General features: G+C 32.3%; 1 protein-coding gene, 1 long non-coding RNA gene and 3 pseudogenes across 2 annotated transcripts; 3 read left to right on the top strand and 2 right to left on the bottom strand.

Moving 5' to 3' along the window:
- On the top strand, positions 2844 to 4020 carry LOC104709583 (annotated as a pseudogene).
- LOC104707266 lies at positions 4361 to 5757 on the top strand (annotated as a pseudogene).
- On the bottom strand, positions 6628 to 8081 carry LOC109125945 (annotated as a pseudogene).
- LOC104707265 lies at positions 9214 to 10193 on the bottom strand. The gene is made up of 3 exons (XR_754601.2): positions 10062 to 10193; positions 9447 to 9537; positions 9214 to 9334 (listed from the first exon to the last, which is right to left on the bottom strand). It is a non-coding gene; the product is annotated as an uncharacterized LOC104707265 (long non-coding RNA).
- LOC104709581 (serine/threonine-protein phosphatase 4 regulatory subunit 2-like) lies at positions 14176 to 15305 on the top strand. The gene is made up of 3 exons (XM_010426168.1): positions 14176 to 14253; positions 14407 to 14644; positions 14923 to 15305. The coding sequence occupies exons 1-3, from the start codon at positions 14176 to 14178 to the stop codon at positions 15303 to 15305; spliced, it is 699 nt and encodes a 232-aa protein (XP_010424470.1).

Below are 18265 nucleotides of genomic sequence, written 5' to 3'. Positions count from 1 at the left end.
AAAGTTGTTGCAAGGAAACCAAGAGCTGAAACAAAGTGATGAAGGAAAATGTGATGAGTACTAGAGACCGCAACACAACCCTTTATATAGTCCCAAATATCCCAGAAATAATCTGCTATCACACCTATCGATTCAGCACATAAATGATATACGATATTCTCTTGATTTGGTAGAATCACAAGCATATCCCGTAACACCCTGAAATCATTCCAAATGGAAAGTAAAATCAATAATGATCTCCCCTGTTCAACACTTAATGATTTATTTCGAGATAGAAACAAACCTCGTATCCCAACAAAGCTGCTTTGAAGTAATGGCCATTGTGCTTCAGTATCTTCCAACTGCATCTCCGATTTGTTATCAATCCATAAAAGTAAACAAAGCGCTTATGATCCACCAAGATAAACAAAGAATCCGATAACATTATTAAACCAGATAAAGCTAGGGGAAGAAACCTTGATATGTTCCACTTCGGACCAATCTTCAAAATGATGCGCTTCATTATGTGTTTCCATACTCTCCAGAGATATCCAGCTAGAGAATCCTCCAATTTATTCTGTAGGTGCCAGGAGAGAGATTCTTGATACGCCGACATCAAATACATATCTAGGTTTGCCCTGAAACCATTCCAAAAAGATAACAGAATCAAAATCCAGAACCATAATTCATCAACTAGTGAACCAAATCGAAGCAAATGAGAAACCCGAATCAAAACATAAATGTTACAAGTCAGAAACCAGTGTGATTTGGTATCCTCCAATTGTGTCTTTCGTGTGTTAACAATCCAGGAAAGGCAAGCAATAACCTTGGGAATTACCAAAGTGAGTTGAGAATCCGATAGTATCAATGAGCTAGTCAAAGAGAGAGACTGAAACCCTGATATGCTCCATTGCAGATCGACCCTCGATCTATTGCAAGAAGAGATTAAGAGGTTGACCCGAATCAAGCTTCCGCCATCATCGGGATTCACATATCGGATAGACCAAGCAGATCGTGTCGACTGAGAGATATGGAATGTCTCAAACACGGATCTCATTAAAGTTGGTCTTAGCACCCGTTCCCGATTAAAACCATATCTCCATGTAGCGATTACGCCTCCTTTGCCGTAACCATTGAATCGTATCTCTACCTGCCACAAGAGGCAAGGTCGAAGGGACGAACAAGAGAGTCCAAGAACATCAAACACCCAATAGCAAACCGATTCAATCTCACCGAGAAACATTTAGAAACCTAGGAAAAAAAAAAAAAAAATCTTCTTATTAAATTGGAAAGAAAAATTCAAGTCGACATAAATGTCAATATGTACCTCAGTAACTCAAATTTTTACAACCTCGAGGTAAAGAAAAAGACTAGGATTTTGAATCTGATTAATATACATTTTGTATATGTAATAAACTGAATATACAGCTCAGACTTTGAGCAGCAAAGTGAGTAAAAAATAGTATTTGTATATTTTCTGGATATGCAAAAAGTTTGTGTCTTTAGTTTTGCGGAAATCAAAAATAAATTTAGTGTATTTTTACAATATTTTCCTTTGTAAAATGCAAAGTATTTATTTAATAACAAAATAACTTATGTATGAAGTAGTTTATTAAAATTAGGTGATTCATATCACTCAAAATAGTGTTATTTATCAATTATATATAATTTCATTTATATATATTCAATTTGCAAGGTTTTTAACTTTTAATATTCACGATTGAATCGTCTGGGGCTTCCCCTGTGTACTAAGAGAATGACTTTGGCTATCAGAAACCAAATTGGCAATTGGAAAAATATTTTCTTGTCATTTGTAGGGAGATTTGCGCTACTTAGTTTGGTGATTGCAAATTTAACAAACTTTTGGATTTCGGCTTTTTAATTGCTAAGTGCTTGTTTCCATGTAGTAGAAAGAATTTTTGCATTGGTCACGTCATGATCTTAATTCGAGGAAATATAAGATGGCATGAAAAAGGATGTTTGTAGGCCTAAGCATGAAAGTGGACTAGAGTTAAAAATGTGTGTGTGTGTTTTTTTTTAACAAAGAGTTAAAAATGATTATGGAGGTTTACAAAGTGAGTGGTTATGGTTAAATGGAAAATAGTCTCAAGTACAAATTTTCTTTGGGTTAATTGGATCAAACGGAAGCAGCAGCTCCATTTTGCTTCATTTTGGTCAGTGAAGGAATCCACAAGCAAGGGGTTTTGGATGTGGAAGAAGTTTCTCAAATACATATCACAAGCCCATGATTTTCACTTGATGAAGGTTAAAAGTGGCTGACAAACGTCATTTTAGCATGACAGTTGGTGCTCACTTGGTCGCGTATGTAAAGTTGTTGGTGATAGGGGTTTTGTTGATCTTGGGATGATGCATTTTTATGCATTTCGATATCTATTTTAGACTATGTACAATGGTTTTCATATTAGACTATCTGCATTGGGGGTGTTGAATAATTTATTCAACTGTTTAATACTTGCAATGAAACTGTTGAAAAACAAAAAAATCTACGTGTATTCAACAGATGTTGAATAGATTCAACATATTGAATCAATTAATTTTGGGCCCGCATCAGCCACGTGGCGCCGCCGAATTGGTGTGTATGATACACACAAACATTGCGCAAGTGAACTTCTTCAAACTTTTTTTTGTTTTTTGTTTTTTTAAGGGATGATATTTGCTTTATTCTGATTGGTTCTTCAGACTTTTGAGATTTTTATCTCACCCTATTTACTGAACAATCAATTATTCTATAACAAATAATTATATAAAAAAAAATATACGAAATTTATAATTTATTAAGCTCTATAAATAGAAACTTGAATCATTTCATTCGGACACATAAAAAAACACTACTTCTACCACAATTTTCTTCTTATTCTCCCAAACACTTTTATTTATATCTTTAATTTTTTTATTTAAAATGGATTCTAATAATAATCCTACCCAAAATTCTACTAATTTTCCTTTTCTTTATCCAAATTCCAATAATAATCCTACCCAAAATTCTACTAATTATTATTTTCTCTATCCAAATCCCAACATTTACCAATTTCAAAATCCATCTTTCAACCAACCCCAAAATATTCCAGGATCTTCACCAAATTTTTCTATGCCATCATATGTTCCAAACTACCATCCATATTATGGATCAATGATTCCATATTCATCTCAACCACCTCATTATTCTTCTACTCCAAAGGATAATGAAAATGATGTTAGAGCAATTGAATTTTCTACAAAAATTACTCTTGGAGGGATAAGCGGTGCTGATGAAGCCACTCCAAATACAGAAGATTCAACATCTACTTGCCGGAAAAGCCCTAAATGGACAACTGAGCAAAATTTAGTGTTATTGAGCGGATGGATTAAATATGGAAAAGACAACATTGTTGGCAGAAACCAAAAGAGTGAATCATATTAGGGTAAAATTGCTGAGTATTGTAATGAGCATTGCTCATTTAATCCTCCGCGTGATGGAGTTTCGTATAGAAATCATTTCAACTACGTGAACCAAAACTTGGGCAAATGGATTGGCGCATACGATAGTGCTAAGCTTATGCAACAAAGCGGGTGGTCGGAGAATGATGTATTGGCTAAAGAACATGAACTATATTCAAGTGGTAAGAATGGGCATTTCACTTTAATGTCAGAATGGCTCGCTGTCCGTGATCAACCACGTTTTTGTAGTCAGCTAGGAGGAAATACTGGGTCTAAAAGCAGTGGATCTAAGAGAGCCCACGACAGTGATGCAAGTGACTCTAATTCTGTAGGATCTAGTGTTCGTCCCATGGGAAGAGATGCAGCTAAAAGAGAAAGCCAAAAAAAAGGTAAAGGTGCAGCCTTGGAAGTCGTTAATGAAGAATGGAATTAATACAAGCATTTGAAGGAACAAGAGTTAGAGCAATTAGAAAAAATAGGTAAGAGACAAGAGGAGGCATACGAACTGATGAAAGAAAAAACTCAAACTAAGAAGATGAAGATGTTTATGAAGCTAACTGAAAAGGAGCATTTTGATGATTGAAGCAAAGAACTGTTGGAGAAACTGAGCCACAACCTATTTAGAAATTAGTGGTTGTCAAGTGTTCGGCTCCACTTTGTCACTTTCTACTTTAATAATGTATTATCATTTCGTGTAATAATGGTTGTTTGTCATTTCGTGCAATAATGTTTGGTTGTCAGTATTCCATTATTTTTTGACAATGTAATCTATCACTTTTTGGCTTTTTATGTGAGAATCAAATCCTTATCTTTTACTTTGCCACACAATTCTTATCTTATCCTTATCGTTTGCATTTCAACCACATGTTTTCGACCACAAGATTTTTTATAAATAGAAACTCATTCTTCCATTGATAAAATATACTCACAAAGATCATCTTACTCGAAAAACAATTCAATGGATCCATCAGAAATTCCTTTTGATATTGAAGCTTACAAAAGACAATCTCAAATTGAAGAGAGGTACATCATCAACCGGTTTAGAGAGCATCGCAAGAAAGTTGAAGAAGATTATCCAAGTCGCAACAAAAGAAAATACATCAAGAGAGATCATGTAGCAGAAAACCAAAGACTGATTGACGACTACTTTGCTAATCAACCTACATATGATGATGCAATGTTTCTTCGGAGATTCCGGATGCAAAAACATGTTTTTCTTCGTATCGTTGGAGACTTATCTCGAAGTGACAACTACTTCACCCAAAGAGTTGACACAACCAATAAAGAAGGTATATCTCCAATTGCAAAATGTACCACGGCCATGCGAATGTTAGCATATGGTATGGCGGCAGACGCGGTGGATGAATACATCAAAATAGGTGGTTCTACATCATTAGAGTGCTTGCGTAGATTCTGTAAAGGAATCATACAATTGTATGAGCAAGTATATCTCAGAGCTCCAACTCAAGATGACCTGCAAAGAATTTTGCATGTTAGCGAGCAGCATGGATTGCCGGGGGTGATTGGGAGTATTGATTGCATGCATTGGGAATGGAAAGATTGTCCTACACCGTGGGAAGGCCAATTTACTCGGGGAGATAAACCACTGTTATACTTGAAGCAGTTGCATCCTATGATCTCTGGATTTGGCATGCATTTTTCGGGTGTTCGGGAACATTGAACGATATAAACGTTCTAGATCGTTCACCAGTTTTCGATGATGTTGAACAAGGAAATATGCCCAGAGTAAACTTCTTCGTGAACCAACGTCCGCATAATATGGCATACTATCTAGCTGACGGCATCTATCCTTCTTATCCAACTATTGTTAAATCAATTCGACTTCCTCAGAGTGAAGCAGACAAGTTATTTGCACAACATCAAGAAGGATGTGGTAAAGACATCGAGCGTGCATTTTGAGTTTTACAAGCTCGATTTAAAATCATTCGCGAACCAGCTCGCATGTGGGACATAACCGATTTGGCTATCATCATGCGGTCATGTATCATATTGCATAATATGATTGTTGAGGATGAACGAAATACGTTTGCTCAACATTGGACTGATTATGATCAGTCTGAGGCAAGTGGTTCTACTACACCACAACAATTCTCGACTGAGGTGTTACCTGCATTTGCAAATCATGTGCGTGCTAGATCTGAGTTGCGTGATTCAAATGTTCATCATGAATTGCAAGTAGATCTTGTCAAACACATCTGGGCGAAATTCGGAATGTTTCGAAATTAAAGAGATTTTTATGTCTGTTAAGTGATTTAAGAGTTTTATTGTTTGTGAGTTAAGTCACATGTATTAATGAAGTTATGTATGTTTATTATTAATTGTGTTGGGTGCTTTTATTGTATTGTTTTAGAAGTTTTTTGTAATTTTATTTGTTTTAATAATAAATGTTTGTATTTTTATTATTTTAAAAATGTTAGTTAATAATTTAAAAATAATAAGAAAATCTGTTAAAAATCGTGTCACTTTAGCTAATTTAATTTAATTTTAGTTGATGTTTTAACTTAATTTAATTAGTACTTATTATTAATATGTAATCATGAAAATAAAAATATATAAGAAAATAAGAATACAAAATAAAAAATAGTGGGGTAGGGTGTTGAATTTTATTAAACAAAACTATTGTAGTGTTAAAAAATTTAGTGGGTGTTGAATTATGATGTGGAAGAAAGATAAAATGATGTGGAGTGTTAAAAAGTGAAAAAGGAGGGTGTTGAATTTGTTTGCTATTGCACATAGTCTTAGAACACTCACTTTTTTTTTTAACACTCCACATCATTTTCTCTCTCTTCCACATCATAATTCAACAAATACATTATTTTTATCCATTACAATAGTTTTGTTTAACAAAATTACAATACCTTACCCCACCAATTTTATTTCATATTTTTCACCTTATTTGTGTTTATTTTTTTGTGATCACATATTATTAATCATATTTAATATCAAATGAAATTAGAATAAGTAAAAATTAAATAAATTTATATAATAAATTGAGATTTTGTTTTTCACAAATAAAATATGTAAATTGTTTGCAAATAATAAAAACAACAAATAAAAATAGCCATTATAAAAACACATATAATACAATGATGAGAAATTTAAAATGCAATACAATAAACATACAACAAAAGTAAAGAAACACTCATAACTTAATTAGTACAATAATCTCAACTCACAAGCTTAAAAATCTCACTCACCATGGAACATTCCGAATTGTGCCCATATGTGTTTTACTAGATCTGCTTGTAATTCGTGATGTACATTTGAATCACGCAACTCAGATCTAGCACGCACATGATTTGCAAATACAGGTAGCACTTTGATCGAGAATGGTTGTTCTGTACTAGACCCACTTGCCTCAGATTGATCATAATCAGTCCAATGTTGAGCATATGTCTCTCGTTCATCCTCAACAATCATATTATGCAATATGATACATGACCTCATGATGATCGCCAAATCGGCTATGTCCCACATGCGAGCTTGTTCACGAATGATTTTAAATCGAGCCTACAACACTTCAAATGCACGTTTGATGTCCTTCCGATACCCCTCCTAGCGTTGTGCAAATAACTTGTCTGGTTCACTTTGAGGTAGCCTAATTGATTTGACGAAAGTAGGATAAGAAGGATAGATACCGTCAACTAGATAGTACACTATATTATATTGACGTTGGTTCACGAAGAAATTCACTCTTGTAGTATTTCCTTGTTCAACATCATCAAACACCGGTGAACGGACTAGAACGTTTATATCGTTCAATGTGCCGGGACATCCAAAAAAAGCATGCCATATCCATAAATCATGAGATGCAACTGCTTTAAGAATAACAATGGTGGTTCCCTTATCTCGGAGAGTAAATTGACATTCCCATGCTGTAGGACAATTTTTCCATTCCCAGTGCATGCAATCAATACTCCCAATCATCCCCGTAAACCCTCGCATCTCACTAACACGCAAAATTCTTTGCAGGTCATCGTGAGTCGGGGATCTGAGATACTCTTGCTCATAGAGTCGTATGATTTCTTTGCAAATCTTCGCAAGCACTCCAAAGCTGTAGTACCTCCAATTTTGATATATTCATCCACTGCATCGGCTGCCACACCATATGCTAACATTTGCATGGCTGTGGTACATTTTGCTAATGGAGATATACCTTCTTTTTTAGCGGCGTCAAATCGTTGGGTGAAATAGTTATCGCTGCTTGATAGGTCTCCAACGATCTGAAGGAAAACATGTTTTCACATTCGAAATCGACGACGAAACATTGCATCGTCATATGCAGGTTGATTGGCAAAGTAGTCATCAATTAGTCTTTGATTTGCTGCTGCATGATCTCTCTTGACGTATTTTCTCTTGCTACGAGGTGGATAGTCCTCCTCTATTTTGTTTCGACGCTCCCTAAACCGGTTGATGATATATCTCTCTTTAATTGCAGACTGCATTTGGTAAGCTTCAATATCAAAAGGATGTTCTCACCATTGTAAGTAGTCTTAGGGAGCTTTACTAGAGTAGGTCATAAATAGTGGTTTATTACTAGAATGGGGAGTAATGAGGTTTGGTTCTAAATGGCAAAATCGCCCTTAGAGAAATGTGTTATGAAAAAAAGAATTACGAAACATGTCATCGTAATTAAAAGCCATGTAGGAAAGAGAGTATTAGAAAAGAGATGTGGAGGGAAAATGTCCTGCCAATCCATAAGTCTACCATTGTAGTGACGGTAGAGTTAGATGAGTTTGGTAGAGTTAGTGAATAGATTTATAGAATTTCTGAGAGATGCGGTAGATTGAAGTATAGTGGCGGTAGAGATATAGTTAAATGATAGAGTCATAAATCTAGTAGATTTAAGCGACACAGATATAAATAGTTATGGTAGAGTTAGCAAAATCTGTAAAGTTATACGGTAGAGTAAGTCGCAGCCGTAGACTTAAATTTAGTGGTGATAGAGTAAGTAAGAAAAAGATTCTTAGAGTCATGGGTAAAATAGAGATACTCAATAGACTTAATTGTACTGGTGGTAGAGTAAGAAGGTAGAATTGAGTTATATGGCAGACTAATAAATAGTGACAGTGGAGTTAGTATTTCTGATAGAGTTATTGCTGACAATAGAGTTTTTAAATTATGTTACAATAGAGTTACTGCTTACTAAAATAACATAAGATTCGTAGATTTATTGTTTCGTGTGGTGGTAGAGTTATTGATTGAACGTAGATTTAGGTCATCGTTTTACAAGTATTTTGTAGGTTAAATGAAGTAATCTAAATGGTGAAAAGACAAAAATAGACTAAATAGTTAAGGGAATTTGTACTAAATATAAATTGAGAAATAATGTGAACATTGAAGTTTTTAAGTGGATTTCCAAACAGGCTAATGAGAATTAGAGTTTTATCTAGGATTCTGTGTAGAGATTTAATTGTAAGAAAACCAATGCAACTAATGGCTTGCAAATCGAAGTTAATCTCTATGTGCAGGGCTCCTTAGAATTTGGCTCATAAGAAAGTTAGCTCATACTTATCTTTATGATTTGTATGGTTCGTATGCACATGACAAATAGAGGATGTTCTAATTTGTATTTATCCAACGATACAAATAGAGGTATACAACAAGACTATATAATTCACTAGAGCTAACATAACATGTTATTGTTGTTATTTCACCCTAAGTATCCCAATCCACCTACACAAAATATTTAAGTACAAAAAATCACTGAATCGATCTCAGGCTATAATTCAAATCAATAAGCCATCTTAAAACATCAGTAAATCGAATGTTTATCTCCACACGCACCACAAACCGCATCTTGTTCGTAATCTTCCTCCTCATCTCCACTCTCATCTTCTTCTTTTGGTGGTGGGGACATCTTTGAAGCCTTAGTGTGAGATTCAGAGTGGCGAGGCTACATGAGATAACAAAGGAGTAAATAAAGACAAGAACCCAACCCAACATAGATTATTAGCTAGACTGTGAGAGAGAGAGAAAAAAAGAATGGAGTAAACAAAAGCTTCTACCTTGGCACCGCTAGATTTGCTTCTGCTACTGTTGTGGTTGTCAACCTCAAAAATGGTTGGGAGATCATTTATCATCTGGAAGAGCCTCTTCCTGAAAACAATTAACGAGTTCAGATGTCAGAGAATATATAAGAAATTCTTCAACATTCAAGAGAGGAACTAGAGGCTCTCACATGAACTTTGAATTTAATATAGTCAGTACAATTGATTCAGCTTGATGTGAAACACAACACTTATGGGTTCACTTTTTATTCATAGAACAAGATATCTTGAGTTTAAAGGAAATTGTAACAACAATAACTGGGTGAAACAATGCCAAAAAAGTTGCAAGTACCATGACGGTTTTTTTTTTTTTTTTTTTTTTTTTTTTTTTAATCATAGTTACGTATATGTTGAAACCAAAAGCTCATGAAGCAAAACAAAAAAATGCATTTTCCAACACGAATTCTTCCCTAATCCAGACCCAAAAGGAACTCATCTCAACTTAAGTCTAAAAAACAACTCTTGAAAACCAACTAAACAAGCAAAGAATCAATGCGTTACGAAGCTATACAAAGACGTACCAGAAGACTATCTTTATTTTGAATGTGTAATTTATGTCATGTTTCTATTTACCTTCCCTCATGAGCTTGCAATGCTATAAGATTGCCTGCTTCTTCTTCTACAACTAGCTATTCTCCAGGGACAACGTTGAGTGTGTCTGAAGAAGTGAAGCCGCTGCCACCACCACTACCTAATTCGAGAACCCTGCTTCTCATTGAAAGCCATGCCTCGGCGGAAGAAAAAACCACCAATCCAAAACACCACTCAAACCTTCCTCATTTTGGAATCGAACCACCGCAACCCCATGTCTCATTCTCAAATCTCCAATCAAAGCCGCAACAAAGAAGAAAAAGAGAAGCAAAAGCTTCTGGCCTGAGAAAGGGAGGTCGAAACCGGTGCTAGGTCAGCAACCGCGATCCGGCCTCAAATCTACATTTTTTTTCTGGCAGCTAGAGCTCGAGAGAAAAGAAAACTAGGTTTATATTTGTTTTATATATATTTAAGTTTCTTTAAACCAAAAAATAATTCATAATGGCACTTATGGAATTCGAAGATTATAAAGGTGGTTATATGACTTTTCCCAGCAAATGTTTTCTATTCTAGTAAGTGAAACGAATAAAGACCTATTCTAGTAATAAACCACAATTTATGTACTACTATTGTCATTCTTTCTCTATTTTATGCATTGTTATTTCCTTTTGTAGTTTATCTTTAGATGATATTACCTTTAAAATTTTGAGGTAAAACTCCATTTTAAAATAAAAAAATTATTTAAACTACCATATAGACTAGGCTTGGGCATTCAGGTATCCGATCGGATTCGGGTTCAGATGTTTGGATTTTCGGATGTAAAGATATAAAACCCGATCGGGTATTTTCTAATATCGGGTTGGGTTCGGATCGGGTGTCTTCCGGCGAGTTCGGGTAATCTTGGGTATACCCGAAATCATTAAAAAAAAAATCTTTTTTTTGTCTGTCGTGAAAAAAAAAATTATTTTCTACTTCCCTCTTCTTGTCTCTTTCTTATTTATATATCTCTTTTTTAGCCAAAAACCTAGATTTGTTCATCCATGGCCACCACTTCAAAAATTGAATCCTTTAAATTCCCTACCAAATCTAACAACATCTATAGCAAATTATATGATATTATTCATATTTATCATCCAACCTCACTCAGTCTTCAAACCCCACAACTATCACTTTTTTTTTAGATTTGCTAGTCATATTTCTAGTAAAATTGATCTGGGTAATCTAATATATTAAAGGATAAGTCGAGAGAGCTCACAGCCAATCTCACAAAAATTGACGTCGTTTACCCTTAATGAAAATTGCCCTTAAAATTATTTCGGAGAAGCTTTTCCTCTCTATTTAGGTTGCTGAAATGCACCACATTCATCCTCAGACTTAAGATTACTAATTTGCCATTAATGAGATTCAAAACTGGACCTTTTTACCTTTTAAATTAATCTAATATATTAAAGGAGAAGTCGAGAGAGCTCACAGCCAATCTCACAAAAATTGACGTCGTTTACCCTTAATGAAAATTGCCCTTAAAAATATTTCGGAGAAGCTTTTCCTTTCTATTTAGGTTGCTGAAATGCACCACATTCATCCTCAGACTTAAAATTACTAATTTGCCATTAATGAGATTCAAAACTGGACATTTTTACCTTTTAAATTAATTAAGAAAATTATAAAAGATTAAATTTATAAAATATATAATCTATATAATAATAATCGTCAAAACGTGATTTTATAAATTAAAAAACCCTAAAACCTAAAATAATGGGCTTTATATAAAACCCAATCAAAATATACCGACCTATTCGAAACCCTAAAATTATAGGTTGTTAACTAATATATAAATAGGTACAACCCTAACCATTCTCCATAATTCGAAATTTAAAAAGAAAAAACCCTAAAATTCTCTCATGTTCTTGAAATTATATATGTATTATAGTCTTGATGATCCTTTATATGGTTTTCCGTATTCGTGTTCGTGTTCTAATGATTCATATCCTCTTTCTGTAGTATTTGTTTGGAACGCAAGTTCGAGCATTACCAAAACTCTATGTATGGTTTCTTTACTTCTTATATTATATTGTATATGTTTCTTGATTTATTTAAAGTTTTGTAAAAACTAATTATACTAATTCTTATGTTTCAGGTGAGTTAATAGATGGTTGTAATCTTAGTTCTATATTCCCGCACAAGAGATCTAGGTATTTTATTTTTTGGTATACGTAAAACTTAATTCTTTATACCTTGATGATGCTAGGTAATTTATTTTTTGGTATACGTAAAACTTAATTCTTTATACCTTGATGATGCTAAATTAAAAGGATCCTTTTTATAGTTGCAGGAAAGCTTCTGAAGATGCTGATATTAATGAGATATGTTTGGTAATTTAAATAGTAAACTATTCTATCATCGTTATTGAATTTTATTCATGTGTTTGTGGCTCTAATAAATAAATAAATATAAATCGATAGGTAGAGGTTGCGAGGACTATTGTACATTTTTATTTGAATTCTGCATATTCATCGTTGATAAAAGGTATGTTGTTAGTTTTGTAATTCTTTTGTTAATATTTTTAACTATTTCTAATGCTTTCTTTAAAAATAAATCAAATGATTAAAATTTAAACATTATTTAGATGATTATACCGATGATCGTATGGTGAAAAACAGGTATTGTTTTAACTTTTATAAGAAATATTATTAATATTATATATCTGATTCAAAAAATCATATTAATATTTGCAGTTATTGATTATTGTTGCAGAAAGACTATGAATGGTGCTAATAATATCCCAAAATTTATGGTATATTCTTAAATAAATGATTTTGTTATTGTTTAAAATTATATACTTTTTTTTTTGGATATAACATCGTTAGTTTGATTTATCAACAGATTAGAGATTCAGGGTCAGCAATACAACGTCTTTCGGCTATTGTTCGGTAGTGGTTTATGTTAAAAAAGGAGGCTTGACCCTAATTCTTTGTTTTAAACATGTTCCAACGTTTGTTACTAATTGCTTATTTTGGTATTAACACGGTAACAATTTGTGTTTAAACGTCATCCTGATACTAATACTTTAATAACAACATGATACTAGCGTTTATGTTCAATTTTTTTACCCTAACCCTAAATTTTTGTGTTATATGCAGAGAAGCTATTAATCGTAAGAATCTAAGCCGTTTCTTTTCCATTTAAGATACACGGTAATTATCTAAAAATATTCTCATTAGTTTTTTCAATTAGATCTAATATATAACATTGTTATTTTTTTAAAAAATAGACTGCATATGGAAGAAGAAATGATTGGTGTCGTAGCAAATATTCTGGCGTGAAGAGAGTAGAAGAACAAAAATCAGAGAATAATAGGATGAATGTTCTGAGATCTTATAATTGTTGCTTTTTTAATATTGTTTTAGATGGATGAATATTTTACGAAATAGTAATATTTGGACAGTCTAATTATTTTATTAATGATAATCTGGTATGTTTATAATATCGACCAAAAATAAAAAATCATGGAATACAATTATAAATACTACAATCGAACGGATTCTAAAGTTCTTGATCATTTTCAAACTTTGAATAAATCAATTAATCGCTGTAATGATAAATATTATTTTTAAAAAATGTGATAAAATTTTGTTCAAAAATTTGAAGATTATTGTTAAGTTAATGTAAGGTTGTTAATTAAAAATAATAATTATAAATGTAATGATAAAATCTTAAAAATAAATTATTTTACCTTATGTAATGTAGTGTGGATAAATTAAAGAAATATTCTATATTCAAAACAGAATAGAATACGTATATTATCATGATTAATGTAAAATAGAAAATGTAAATTAAGCATTTAAAGCCGTAATGATAAACATTAAGAAGTTTACTATTTATCTCTAAAATAAAGGGAAGTGTAGATATATTATGCCTGGAGATCTATGCAAATTAGTTAAATTATTCGCTAAACATGTATTCTTAAATATCACTTACAAAAAATAAATGTAAATAATATATTTATTAAATTACATGTATATATATATATATATATACGTCTATTCGACTATCTTTGGTTTTTAACCTAAATTAAAGAAGAAGACAGAAAACAAAAAAACAATGGTTAGGTATAGCCTTTCGATGATGTTTCGCGATTGAATTCTTCAAAATACGAATGGAAATTCGTGTGAAGGTATTGTGTTTGTGGGAAGAGAAAGGTCCAAGTTTGGAGATGGTTTTATCTGATATAAAGGTATTTAGTTTATTCTAATCACAAGCTCATTATATCTTAAAAATAAAACGTATATGCAATTATACCTTAAAGTTATATTTCCAAGTTTTGAGAATATTGTTTTGACATATAAAATTATATTATGCGACAATAATTAATACTATGTTTTATTAGGGTGTAAAGGTCCAATGCTCCTTTCGTGGAGATGTTTATGATCGTTTTGTCTCAAAGTTCAAGGTCGGTGATTGGCTTGATTTCGAAGATTTTAAGGTTGTTGAACAGAATGGTTCATGTTTAGCTACTACACATCGTTATAAAATTGTTATTTTGTACAATACCAAATGCAAAGAGAATTCAATTGTTGGAGGGGAAGATTTCTATGATTTCGTCGATTTCAATCTCATTCATCAGGGTACCCAATGTGAAGATTACTTAGTCAGTGAGGAATTATTTTAGTTATTTTGAAATTAATTTCAATTATTATTTGTAATACTTTGTATTTGAACTAATTTAAATTTTATACATACGTCATTAGTGAGGTTGTAAATGTTGGCGAATTCAGTTGTAATTTCAGAAAATTACAAGAAAACGAGGAAATCAAGGGGTTGGAAATTAATAAGAAACATTTGGACGTAACACAAAGTGATAATATTCGTATGTTATTTAAGTACTGTACTCGATATGGTTCAGAGCAAAAGAAAAACATTACTTTTCATGATCACTCTGAATCAGATTGCACAATATTTGAAGAATCTGAAGATGACAGTGATATTGGAGATCAGGACGATGATGATTATATACAAGAAGCAAGTAATGAGGAAGATGATATTTGTTATGATACAATGGATGAAGAAGAGGGTGATACTGAAGAAGAAATTGATGATGAGGACGAATATCAATCAAATGATAGTGGTAACGATGATCATAATGACGATAAATATGTCCAAGATTTAGATGAGGAGGAAGAGGACGATGAGCTGCAAAGTACTGACGAAAATCTTAAAATAAATTCTAGAGGAGAGGATTACTCAATTAACCACAAAATCTCTTTTGATCTTCGTGATTTCAGGTAAATTATAATACTTATATATATATATATATATTATACATAATCATAATCTTGAGCCATTATATTGAAACATACAATTTAAATTCTTGACATTTTAGTGGAACCCTAATAAGGTGTGAATTATTCGAAACACCGGCTGCAAAATTCTACGATGCTTTAAAATCATTCCGAGGTGATCGTTTAATTTGTGTTATTCGATGGGGTGTTATTGAAGATTTCCAAGGTTTAGATTTAATTTGATTATTCTTATTGCACAGTTCTGTTGATCGGGTATTAAAATAATTAATTTTGTTATTACTTTGCGGGAAAAAGAAGTATATCTTCTACAGTTTGTACGCGAATAAAACTCAATCCGCATAATTCAGAGGTGGCAAAAATGATGGAATTGTAAGAATATCATCTCTGTTCATGCTATATATTAGATGAAAACTAAATTCGTTTCTAAACTTCTTTCATGTACTACTTAACTGTTTTATAGGAGACAAAGGAAGAGGACTCGCAAATAGAAGACTGACTCCCTCATTTTTATGGCTTATTAGGGATTTGAGGGGGTTTTGATTATTTTATATTTAAATAATAGATGGATTATTTTTAATTCTTGCTTTAATATAAATAAAGGTTTAAATTTATTTACATATAACGATTTATGGTTAAATTAACCATAAATTTTATTTTAACAAAAAATTGATAAAAATAGCTACATATAAAATACTTACAAAAAAAATAAGAATATAAAGTCTTTTAGGTTTCCAATAAAGTTTCAACAAAAATCGTAACAAAAAAACGATAGCCCAATGCATGGTAATTAAAAGATGTCAGCATGCAAGTTGGAAAAAAAAATAAAGTTAGACATGCAATCTGAAATTTAGAGTTTCAACCGTCCAGATTAAATTTTAAAAATAAAGTATTCTGGAAATACGAAAACATTGTTCATTCTTATCGAACAAAGACTCATGCAGCTTTCCCTGTGTAGACCACGGGTTTTAATACAATCCACACAATTCTATAACTCTGATTCTTATAATCCTTATCTTCTTTGTTCTATGAATATACGAACTATAACAAAAGATATTGTAATATTTGAAACTTCTCTCTGAAACTTTTCCTTGCTTCTAAATACACGCAAAAAAAAGGGCAATCGGGATGGTGATGTACTTAAAAGATCTGAATCCTACTTTACGTAACCGGAAAGTTGCTGTGAAAATTCTTAGAGAATGGCCACCTTATTTTATTCAAGGACAACCTTTCTATCAAAGTTTGATTTTAGTAGACGAAAGGGTAAATTTTCTTCCTCATCCCATGTTGCCGTTATTTTTTTCCAAATATCAAATGAGAAAAACAACAAAAATAAATCAATGAAATTCTATATTATGTTTCTATCATAGGGAAATAGGATTGATGCCAAGATAGATGTGGAACTTTATGTAGACAATTACTATGGAAAGATCAATGAAGGAGACTTGTACGAGATTTCTGGATTTTTAGTGATTGAAGGTCAACAAACATTCCGAAACTCAAACCATCCGTTTGAGATCCTGATACAGGATAAAACAAAAATGATCCCAATTAATCCGCGAAGTACTGACAATTTTATCCTTATGTATGATGCATTGAGAATGCATAATTCAACGCCTGACGAGAAGAACCGTTGTGTAGGTAAGTTTTTATACTTAAGTCATCTTAATAAATCCATCCTTAAGTGATTATATTCTACTTTAAATGATGTCTTTTTGATTTGTTTTTTAAACAAAAAATTGTTTTTGTTTTCCATTGGAATTTTCCTTTATGTTAGATGCCTTAGGAATGGTGGTACATGTAAACGAGCCTCAGACAATTGATTTCCTTGAACATCAAAATGGCTACATTTCAGAAAATGAAGTTGTGACATTCACCATCCTTGAACACAAGTAAGATAATATATAAAACTTTTGATGATATTTTAATACATTCGATTATTATTTAAAACAGTTATTGATAAACTTATACACAATCAAATTATTTTTGAAAGTGGACAAGAGATTGAATGTGTTGCTGTTGGTTCGGTTTGTACTGCATTTCTTGAGAAGCGGAAAAAAATTATCACTTCTCCTACCTATGCTAATGAACCAATAAAGTGTACTCTTCTGTTTTGGAGGATCTCTGTTTACGAAGGTACTGTTTAATTTATAGATTCCTATACAACTCAAAACTATCATTTTCTTACTTAAATTCTACTTTGCTAGGTATACAATGTCTGATGTCTCAGTTACGATGCTTAAAGGTCATTCTTGAAGATGAAATTGCTGGAATTAATACTGGTGATATGCTGTAATGACGTAAATTTAATAATTCGAATAAATATAGTAAAATCATAATTATGCGGGAGTTTTAATCTTGAATTATTCTATTTTTACAGACGGTGGCTAGACGTCGATTCCAGTGATGAAGACAATGAAGATGAAGATTGAGCCTGTGGTTCGAGCAGCAAGCTATATTTCCACTTCTCAATGTTACTTATTATGTTTATTTTACTATTGTTGTTCTAGACTTTCAAAGACTAATTTGATGAGATTTTGGACATGAATCTTTGTTTTTATTTATTTAATTATGTTTGGAATGATTTTTATTAATTTCATTAAGTATTTTTCTAATATAAAATATCTAAAAAAGTAGTCTCACTTGATGCTAATTAAACTTTATTCTAAGTTTTGACAAAGAGGATCGATGATTTTTCTTGGTTAACCTATATGGGCCCGACCTTAATAGACGTCAATATGAGAATCTCCGCGGCTCTTAGAACTAATATTTAACCGTTCTACGTCTTTATATTAATATTGTGACCTTTTGTTTTCCCCTGTCAACAAAGAGAAAAAAAAAGGTTTGTTATCATCCATATCCTTGTGGTAAGATCTCGAACGATATTTACTTACTTTTTCGTTTCATGAATTCTTAGTTTCTAAGTTTACAGTTTTTCATAAATATTTT

Source organism: Camelina sativa, chromosome 8, assembly GCF_000633955.1.
Source record: "Camelina sativa cultivar DH55 chromosome 8, Cs, whole genome shotgun sequence".
NCBI lineage: Eukaryota > Viridiplantae > Streptophyta > Magnoliopsida > Brassicales > Brassicaceae > Camelina > Camelina sativa.
Note: the sequence above shows the minus strand (reverse complement) of the source record. Positions and strands in the feature narration are given on the sequence as shown.

Bases quoted from the DNA above. Each gene is read 5' to 3' on its own strand.
- LOC104709581 (XM_010426168.1), top strand. From the start codon at position 14,176: ATGGAAATTCGTGTGAAGGTATTGTGTTTGTGGGAAGAGAAAGGTCCA. The intron at 14,254-14,406 runs GTATTTAGTTTA...ATGTTTTATTAG, and splicing joins TGGTTTTATCTGATATAAAG to GGTGTAAAGGTCCAATGCTC. The intron at 14,645-14,922 runs GTACCCAATGTG...GATATGGTTCAG, and splicing joins TTTCAATCTCATTCATCAGG to AGCAAAAGAAAAACATTACT.